At 54.9% G+C, this 9447-nt stretch overlaps 1 protein-coding gene across 3 annotated transcripts; it reads right to left on the reverse strand.

Annotated features, from left to right (window-relative positions):
* Positions 1-294: 294 nt before the first annotated feature.
* Positions 295-6744, reverse strand: Brd2 (bromodomain containing 2). 3 transcript variants are annotated; one of them, XM_051187239.1, is made up of 12 exons: positions 6586-6744; positions 5090-5393; positions 4347-4484; positions 3814-3952; positions 3491-3705; positions 3027-3401; positions 2495-2623; positions 2133-2372; positions 1765-2021; positions 1375-1679; positions 1132-1254; positions 295-992 (listed from the first exon to the last, which is right to left on the reverse strand). In XM_051187239.1, the coding sequence occupies exons 1-12, from the start codon at positions 6609-6611 to the stop codon at positions 856-858; spliced, it is 2388 nt and encodes a 795-aa protein (XP_051043196.1). In that variant the 5' UTR covers positions 6612-6744; the 3' UTR covers positions 295-855. The 3 variants fall into 3 exon arrangements, with proteins under 3 accessions (XP_051043196.1, XP_051043197.1, XP_051043198.1); XM_051187240.1 differs by lacking the exon at positions 6586-6744 and adding an exon at positions 6441-6461; XM_051187241.1 differs by lacking the exon at positions 6586-6744 and adding an exon at positions 4749-4841 and having other exon boundaries at positions 5090-5239.
* Between the last annotated feature and the right edge of the window lie 2703 nt (positions 6745-9447).

The raw sequence follows: 9447 nt of genomic DNA on the forward strand, positions 1-9447 counted from the left end.
CAGGTAGTTCTCAATTGTCAAGGCATGAAAGGAGTTTGCTGTTCCTCTTTTATCAGGATGAGTTAATTCAAATACACCTCAGTGACATCTATTGTAGCACAGTGACAGGGGTGGTGCTTTGTCCAGCACATTCAAAATAGACACACTGGGGCCAATGGGGGAGGATTACAGCTAATTACCGGTGATGCCCAGCACACCTGAAACTGATACACTGCATCAAAGAACACACCTTCCAGCACCAACATTAGATGCAATATTTTGAATACAGAAACAAATCTCACTAAGATAACTAACTCAAAACTTCAATAGTATCTTCTTTATTTACAAGTTTAGAAGAGAAAGAAAAGGTAGTCCAGGGGGCCAAATGGAGAGGTGACTAAAATCCCCAGACCCCAAATGGAGTGGAAGGAGAAAGAGTAGAAAAGAAAGTCAACGTAAAAAAAGGAGCTCCCTCTTCTTCCCTCCCCATGGAAGCTGGAGGGAGGGCCGTGATGCTTCTCCCCCCATCCCCTCAAAGCCCTACCTAGCTTAAATAAATTAAAACCTCAAAACAGGGCCCTTAGAAGTCAACAGGACAGCTGTGGCCTCAGGTGGCCTTGTGCCAGGCCTATGCCCACTCCCACCACATCCCTGCCCCACCCATCATCCTGAACAGGGACATTCCACCCAAGAGGTGGTTCCCCCTAGGGCTAGCAGTCAGTATCATTTGTCCATGTCCCTGCAATCCTCCCCACTGCAGAGCCAGCTCTCCCATGGAGGGGTGAGATGAAGTGTCATAGCAAGGGAAAGTGGTGGGGAAGGGTGGTACAGGGGTCCCGTCCTGCGGAGCCTGCCTGCCCCATCTGGCCTGGTCCCTTAGCCCGAGTCTGAATCGCTGGTGTCTGAAGATGATGAGGATGAGGACGAGGAGCTGGAATCTGAGCTGGAGCTGGAAGCACTGAGCCGGGACACTGCGACTTGCTGTGCAGATGATGTCTCTGTTTTCTCACTCGCTGCGCCAAGAGGTAACATTTACTTTGTCAATAGAACACTCATTTACCTATTAGTCCCAAGGTTGCTAGTTAGCCTCAGTGTTCAACTTAAAGGCGTGAGAGAGAGGTTGGAGAAATGAAGCAGTCTGAAAACACTCACCTTTCTTGGGAGGTTTTTTGGTGGAGTTAAGCTGTCCACTGACGTCTTGCAGCCGCTTTTCTAGTTCCCGCTTCTTCTCCAAGGCTAGCTCCTCCTTTGTCTTCCCCACAGGTCTCTTAATGGCTACAGGGGAACAATGTCAAAAGGACCTACTGTATACCACCTTTAGTCATCCATTCCTGAAAAGCCCCCACCCTGTTTTCTGGAGCACCACACCAATAGCAGGCCTCACTTGATACTTACTGTAGGGCTTCCGGGGTTTCTTTCGAAGGCAGGATAAAACATACCGCTCAAGCTCCCTCAGTGTGGATGGCTTGAGTGTTTCAAAGTCAATCTCAATCTCTTCTGGGTTCGAGTCACGTAAAGAGGGCTCCCTGGCCTGGATGATGTGAACAACTCGACCCAGCTTCTCCCCAGGTAACTTATTGATGTCCAGGCTTAACTGCCTCTTTTCATCATAGCTCATGGGCCTGCTCTCTTCCTCCTCCTCGGAATCGTAACCAGATGGCAGGACAGGTGGGGCTGTCTTTTGGGCCTTCTTAGGCAGCCTATGAGCAAGAGAATAAAATTGCAGGGAGTGCACTCACTAATGCAGACAGACTGATGTGTAGTAAGACTGTCTTTTCCACTTACTTGTTGCTACTTCCTCCAGAAGTCCCAAAGCCAGGGTGACCTAGCATAGCAGCACTGCCACCACCTGCTTTCTTAGATTTCTTGGGCTGAAGTGGGCGGGGTGCCCGAGAACCCTTATCATCTTCATCAATCCCAACGCGGCCCCGATGTTTCTCTGCCTTTCGTTTCTTCTTCTTCTCCTTTTTCTCTCTCTTCCGCTTGGGCTTAGATATTGGGCCCTGGGACAGGGCAGCCAGTTGTTCATGCACTGCCCGAAGCTACACATGGGTTTAAAAAAAAAAAAAAAAAAAAAAAGTAAATTGAGATCAAGAAACACAATTGGGACCAACACGAGTCAAAGTTCTTATCCCATCAAAGCTCAAAGATACCTGCTCCTGTAGCTCTGCCAGGCGATGAGCCCTTTCTTCCTCAGAGTCTGAGCTTTCGCTCTCCTCCTCTTCATCTTCGTCCTCTTCCTCCTCCTCTGAGGAGCTCTCACTGGTACTTTCCTCACTTGAAGACTCTGAGGATGATTTCGCCAACCCAGGAGGCAGGGCAGTAGAGACAGGTAAAGGTCCTGGTTCTAATGGCTCATCTGGCATCTTGGCATAGCGGAACTCAAACACATCCTAAAGCGACAAGTTTCTTTTAATGCTAGCTGCCCCACACACCAGCTCCAACTCAGGATAAATGGGGCAGTCTCACACTTTGAAAGCACAGTGGATACTGTGTAAACAAGTCATCCACTCACCTGTAGCTTCCGTGCCATGGCCACAACATCATGGTCAGGAGGATTGTACTTATAGCAGTTGGAGAACATGAGCCGCACATCAGCAGCGAACTCCTGTGCATCCCGGTAATCACGGTTCTCCATCTTCCGCTGCAGGAGGAGGCAGCGTGAGAGACTGCACAGGCAGACTCATCTTTCCCTGCCAACCTGACTCAAGAAGAGCCCTCTCTCGGACAGTGGGGTGACCTTAAGGTTTATGCCCTGGGGTTCAAGTCCAAGGATTTGGGGTAGGTTTGAAGAGATATGTCCAGAAGAAAACACTCCTAAGCGACCAAGGCTACCTCTCCCATATCTCCCCAACCCAACCTCTTAGTGGTACAGAAATAAAATACAAGCACTCCCAAGTATGTGGCCTTTTGCCTTGTATCTTATAAAGCAAGACACCCAGGACGAATGTCTGCTATATGCCCGTATGGAAACATGGACATGGATTTATTGATTCCTAGGCTCTAACCACTGCCTGAGCATTCCATGTGCCCTGTGCAGTGAGTACCTTGACAGTGCTGAGGTCCATGGGGTGCTTAATGATGTCATGGTAATCATGAAGGCCAAGAGCAGAAGCGTCCACTGGCTTATAGAAAGGCCAGGCATAGGCAGCATGCTTCTTAGAGAGCAACTCCTTCAAAATGCCGTTGCAGTGCTTTAGCTGTTCTGACAGCTTGCCTTTCTTAGAGCTCTGATGTTGCTGCTGTGAGTCAGGTAAGTCTTTCCGTGGGGGTTTGATTGGACGGCCACTCTCTCTACGCATAGGAGGTAGCCGGGCTGCCTTTGGCTCAAGACTCCCAGGGGGACTAGCTGGGGAGCCAGGAGCCAGCATGGCTGTAGGTGTAGGGGTGGTGGTATCTGCTTTCCGTTTAACGCCTTTTTTCTGTAGAAAGGTGAAGGGGGGGGGGTGTCACTCGGGGTCCATTTTTGTTAACATCCTTTCCTCCCAAGCACACTGAACTGCTATATTACCTTGGCAAGGGGCTGAGCTGGAGGAGCTGCTGATACAGCGAGGAGTGGGGGTCCAGCAGAATGCAGGGACTTAAGAAGGGGAGAAGAGATGACTGATGGGTGGGGAATGTTGAGGACAGTGGTAGGAATTTCAGGTGGTGGTGTATACAGGGCTGTATGCGACACAGAAGAAACAGCAGGCACCTGATGGGCACTGGTAATGCTGCCCTGGAGTGCTAATAAAAAGGAAAAAAATCCTGTAAGTGTTGTTATTCATTCTCATCTTCAGGCCACCTGCATCTGTCCCATCTTTAGACCACCTCCACAGCTCCAGCTGTCCCTACCGGCTAACTTGGCCCCCTTCTTATGGCTGTTCTTAGGGATGGTCACCACAAGCTCTTGTTCCTCTTGTGGCATCGAGGCCACTTTCTGTAAGAAGATCTTTTCCAGTGTTTGCGCCATTAGGACAATGTCATCGGTGGGCTGCAGGGACACACACAAACACATAGTAGGTTAGCATCTCTGTAGAACCCCCAGCTCCAAGGGCATCACACCTTTCACATTCCTGTCACTAGTGCTATTACTGCTTAAGGGCATCCAAACCTGTCCCCACCTGAAAATACAAGAGCAGAGCTGATGATGTATTAGATCCTGCTCCTTTCAGGCCTCTAGAGCTTTCTGAGAAACAGGGCCACCATCCCCAAATATGAAGGGTGTTCTACTTAAGTACAACAGAGCACTGATCTGTCAGGCTATTCTCAGTCCTTGCTTGACTAACAACATTCCAGCAGTACTAAAACTAAAAACCATCAGAAACCAACAGTACTCTCACTAGCTGCTACAAAACAAAAGAACCTTAAAAAGCCAAAAGACTCACCTTGTTATAAATATAACAGTTGGTAAACATCGTATTAAAGTCCTGCATACATTCTGAGGCAGCCCAGTAGTAATTGTTTTCAAGTCTCCTCTTGATAGTGCCCATATCCATAGGCTGCTTTATTATTTTGTGATAATCCTAAATTAAGATATGCTAGGTCAGAACCACAGGAGAATACCTATTCTAGGGCAACTACTGACAGGCGGACAAATACATACACCCGCACGCACACCCTAGCCACTAAGGTAAGGAGTATTCCCCACACTGCGGCCCCAATTAAACTATGGGTCAGAAAAGCTAGAGTAAGATCTTAGTAATAATTCCCACTAGGAGGTCCCTAATGCCGCTCTCTAGCCACCCACCACCCACCCACTCTGGAAGCTTCCCGTCCTGTGACATTACCTCTGGGGATGGCTATCCATGGGCTGCATGAGGGAAAGGAAGAAGCTAAGAATTTTGGCCACCGTGGTCCTCTCCCAACCAGGGGTGGGAAATCTGTAAAATGGAGCCAGGGCACAAAAGTTAAGGAAGGGACACATGGAGGCAACGAGAGATGCCAAGATAGAAATAACAAGCACAAAGGAAGGACTGAGAATCCAATATCCTGCCTGCCTAGTGGTTATTTGCCCTGGAGAGAAGGGGAACTCCCTAGGGGCCGCAGCAACTACACTAGGTAGCCCACACCCCACTCACACATTCCTGCACAGCCCCACACCTGCCCCAGTCAGTCCAGTGTCACTCACCGGCAGCCCCAACTTCACGGCGTCCACAGGCTGCCTGAATGGCCATGCAAACTGGTGCTTCCACAGGGCTTTCATCACCACCTTGTGCAGGTATTGCAGTTGGTTTGTCACCCGCCCTGGCTTTTTGGGATTGGACACTTCAGGTGGTGGTGGGTTGGCAGGGGTCAGTTGTAAAGCTGGTACAGAAGCCATTGTGGGGCTCTCGAATCCCTCATACAGCAGGGAAGGCTTTCTAATCCTTTTCCCTGGTGCTGCTGCCTCTGGGCCCAGCCCCAGTAACCCTGCATTCCCTTCCCCAGGGAGCCTGCAAAAGGGGAAGCAGAATTACATGTAAGAACATTGAAGATCAAAAGTGCACTTGCACTATGCAATAATAACCCTACAAAACTCAGGCTCTGGCTGTCAACCAGGCACACATGAAAATTAATCGCAACCAGAAATCAACCAAGCCCACAATAGTTGTTGCCCATCTTCATTAGCTAGTAACACCCTCGAGTTTGAAGAGCTTGCTTGGCCAAAATACAAGACATCACATGACCAATCCAGTCTTGGGGGGAGGGATGAAGCAAAAATGGGTGGAGCTACGAAAGTGAAGCTTCAACCTCGCTAGGGACTTAATGGTTGCCATGGTGTTTCAGACAGAGAAGCCAGTGAAGAGAAAAAGGGGGTGGGAATAAACTTCATAAACACAACATGGCACCTTTCAAAATCTGTTGTGGATTATAAGCCACAGTAGGAATCAAACACACACTAACCCAATAAGACACAAGTATCTGTCACGTCTTTCTGTATGTACTGCCAAACGGAAAGGTCTCCCTACAATTCTCCTTCAAAACATACCCTCCAGTCAAGGTCAGTAAGCCCTAATTTTCACAGCACCCGCCCGGCTCGCTACAAAGTGTCGCCAGCAGCTCCTATGGTAGGGACCAAAAGTCAAAGCTGACTCCACTCCCATGGTGGTACTCCATTTAGTGCAGGTGATTCCCAGCGCCCGAGACGCCAGCCCCAATCTCATTGTTTACATCTGCAGAGGCGAGCGCAGCCGTCTGAGCTCTGCCCTCCCCCACTCCACGTTACACACCCCACACCACGGGGAGCAAGCGCCGTCCAAAGGCATTCATCCCCTGTGTATGCAGTAGGGACCCAGGCCTTCTCTAGCAATCTCCACTATCAAACCTCCCGCTGTCACCATGGCAACTCTAGGGACACTCAGGAGGCCCAATCCCCCACAAAAGCGAAGAATAATCAAAGCTGGAACCGTGCACCAACCCCCACCACTCTGGGTCCAGGTCGCGGGGCCGACGGGCCTCGGCGCCGTGACTGCGCGGACGCGGACGATCAGACGCAGTACCTGGGCCGCCGCCACCGCTTCAAAACCGTCGCAGCTCCCTCCGCGAGCTCGCATCAACAGCTGCGGCGCGGAAACGCGCCTCACCCGCCCGCCGCCCGGAACGCGTCCCCGGCCCCCCTCCCACACGCGGGCCGCGCAGACGTACTTGTGGGGAGTCACGTTCTGCAGCATCTTGAACTCCGGGAACCGCCGCTGCTCAGCCCCGTCAACTCCGGGTGGCCTCGGCTCCCCTCACCGCCGGGCCCAGCATAACCCGGGAAGTGGGGGGGAGGCCGCTGCCCTTGGGCCTCCAGGCGGCAGCCGCGCTGCGGGCCGGCGCAAACGCGGTCTCCTGCGCCGCTCTCCGCACAGCTCCGGCAGCTTGGCGCGCTATGCAGGAAAATGGCGGCGGTCTCTGCCGGCCGGCTAGCCCCCGAAGAGCGCAGTCTGCCGTCCCCGAAACGGCCCCGATCCTGGACTCCGCCGTCAATTGCGCCTGCTGCCGGTCTACGGGGGTCCCCGCTTCCTGCAGCGGTCGCCGGGGGTGACGAGAATCACGCTAGATCTCCGATGGAGGCGGATGAACACCAAAAGGGGCTTCAGGGAGCCGCCGCCTCCATCTTTGAAATCCTTTCGAGGGCGGAGTAGAGGGGTGGACAGACTCCGAGAGCTGGGCGGGGCCCGAAAAAGGGGAGCTGCAGGGGCTTCTACGGGGTCTGCACTGTTCGCCGGGACCGGTCGCGGGCGGAGACGGAGGCCATTTCCGAGCGGATGGACGTGGATTCTATTGGCGGCCCCGAAAGCTCTGGGTCGGTAAGCAGAATCCTCCGGCTCGTCCTAGAGGCTGCTCCACTCCAGCACGAAATGGCGCCGCCGAGCCCCGCGCCAGTGCTTTATATATAGCCGGGGGGGCGGAGCTTCGCCGCTCATGCGCGCCACCGGACTCGCGGCTTCCCCCGCCCCCTCTGCGCGTGTTCGCTCGCTCACGCGCGTGAAGAAGCAAAGGCTGGGGTACAGGATCGCCTCTTCGCGGGAGCTTTTTCCATTGGTCCGATTGTAGGGTGACGTCACAGACTCCATTTCCAAGGCGTCGATTACCCGGCAGAATGCCGCATAGAGCCAAGGCGGAGCGGTCGCCCGCCCGCCATTTCTTTGCCAATTGGCTGAGCTGTGGCGTGGTGCGGCCAGTCCCGGGAGGAAGGCCGGATGGCGTGCAAGCGCCATCTACCCCGGGCCTGCGATAGTCCCACGGAGTCCTCCGGGGCTTGCAAACACCGGCTGCCCGCTTGCTCCTTTCCTACCTCCTCCGTTGGCGGGAGGTTGTTCTTGGCCGTGAGGCCGCCGCAGAGAACCTGGAACGAGGAAGACAGACGCCATCTTAGAAGCCGCGGCCTGCTTTTGGGCAGGGAGGTGTCAGCGCTCCCAGTGTCCCGGCGACATGAGCTCACATTGCTAGGCTCCATGACCAAACACATGACTCTGCAGGTTCCAACAGTAACCCTGTCCCCCACACCAAAGCCATCAAGACAAAGGCAGATACGGCCTAGACACCAACCTAAAATAATAAGGACACCCGAGTGTCCCACGGTGGCCAGCCCCAGCCTCTGCGCACTCAGCCTCAGCTCCCAACCGCACTTGCCTGCCACACAAACGCACGGCACCCCCGCCCTAAGAACCTACCTCTGCTAAATTCCCCGGCGTGGGCCTGCGAGGGCTGCGCAAGGACGAATAAGCGACACGCTCCCGTGGTGAGCGAGGGAGGGCCACGCTCATCACGGTTACCCCCTCTCCCCCGCCGATGGGGCCGGGGATCCTCCCCACGGAGCGTCTCTTCCACCGGTCAGCGCCTGGGAGGAGGGCGAGCCGAGGCGGCGGCGGCGCTGCTCTGCAGCCCTTCCCCCTCCTTTACCCTCCCCCCAGCTGGACGCCTCCGAGGAGGGGCAGGAACCATTTTGGGAGCTGCCTCGCCCCTCCCCCTCCGCCGAGGCTGTCCTGGGCCTCAGGGAACGAGTCTTATGTAGGAATAAACAGCCAGAACCCAAGGTCAGATGGCCGGAGCGACTCTGAGCTGGCCCTTCGAAGGGGAAGGAAAAGCACCTGAGCCTTGCTCCCCCCGCTCCACTTTTCGTCCCGGAAGTCTCGTGTGCACGTCTGGGCAAGAAAGCTAAAGCGTTTTTGAGGTGGCCCTTAGTAAGGCTGGCTCCCCCTCCCCCGAATTACGGCTCCAACGGGGCCCAGGCCACCCTCCCTTGCACATCAGCCCTCGAACCTCCATCACTGCACTTAACATGGCGGCCAAGCTCCTGTCTTCTGGACCGCAAGGTTAGCGAGCGCAAACCCTGCAAGGGGAAGTGCGCCTCGCAAGCAGGGACCCTCCACTCGCGGCCAGGGATCAGGCCCGGGTCGCTCGAGTGCGCGCGGCCCCGCCCGGGCGGCTGCGGCAAGCTGGGAAATGACACAGCAACTTTGCAGGCAGCTCCCTCCCCTCCCCCTAGAGGCCAGGCCTCCAAACCGGATTTTCTGCAGCTGGGGAACGGCGGGCCGGGACCCAGGCCCAACCGGGGTCGGGGTGGGGGACAAGTTTCAGGAGCTGGGCAACTGCGGGCCCGTTAAGACAAAAACGGGGCTCCTACCGCCCCGCATTCCGGAAAATCACTGGGCCCCAGTCGTCCCCAGTGCTCCCTGCCCCCACATGAGTCACAGGGGAGGCTGCTGCTACTTAGTAATTTGGAAAAGTAACTCTTCCTTTCCGTTCCCTCCCCCGCAGCGCACAAGGAGGCGACTGTTGGGGGAGGGGGAGGGAGGCGGCAAAAGAGCACGCCACCCCGAGAAACCCTAAACCTCGGGCTGGATACCATTCCGGGTCCCCAGAGCCCAGCTCCCGACTTGGGAGCTCGCTTCCTCCTCGTCCTCCCAGCACCCACCCCGGGACGGACACACACAGACAGGGCCCGGGAGGGGCCGCGCGGGTGGGTAGCGCAGGCCCCACAGGCCGTGTCCTCGTGAAAAAGCACACGCGCGCGCGCAC

This window comes from Phodopus roborovskii, unplaced genomic scaffold (assembly GCF_943737965.1).
Source record: "Phodopus roborovskii unplaced genomic scaffold, PHOROB, whole genome shotgun sequence".
In the NCBI taxonomy this organism is placed as follows: domain Eukaryota; kingdom Metazoa; phylum Chordata; class Mammalia; order Rodentia; family Cricetidae; genus Phodopus; species Phodopus roborovskii.

Coding starts and splice junctions, on each gene's coding strand:
- Brd2 (XM_051187239.1), bottom strand. CDS start 6,611: ATGCTGCAGAACGTGACTCCCCACAA. Junction 3,953..4,346: donor ACTGTTATATTTATAACAAG/GTGAGTCTTTTG, acceptor GTGTCCCTGCAG/CCCACCGATGACATTGTCCT. Junction 3,402..3,490: donor CAGCTCAGCCCCTTGCCAAG/GTAATATAGCAG, acceptor ACCTTTCTACAG/AAAAAAGGCGTTAAACGGAA.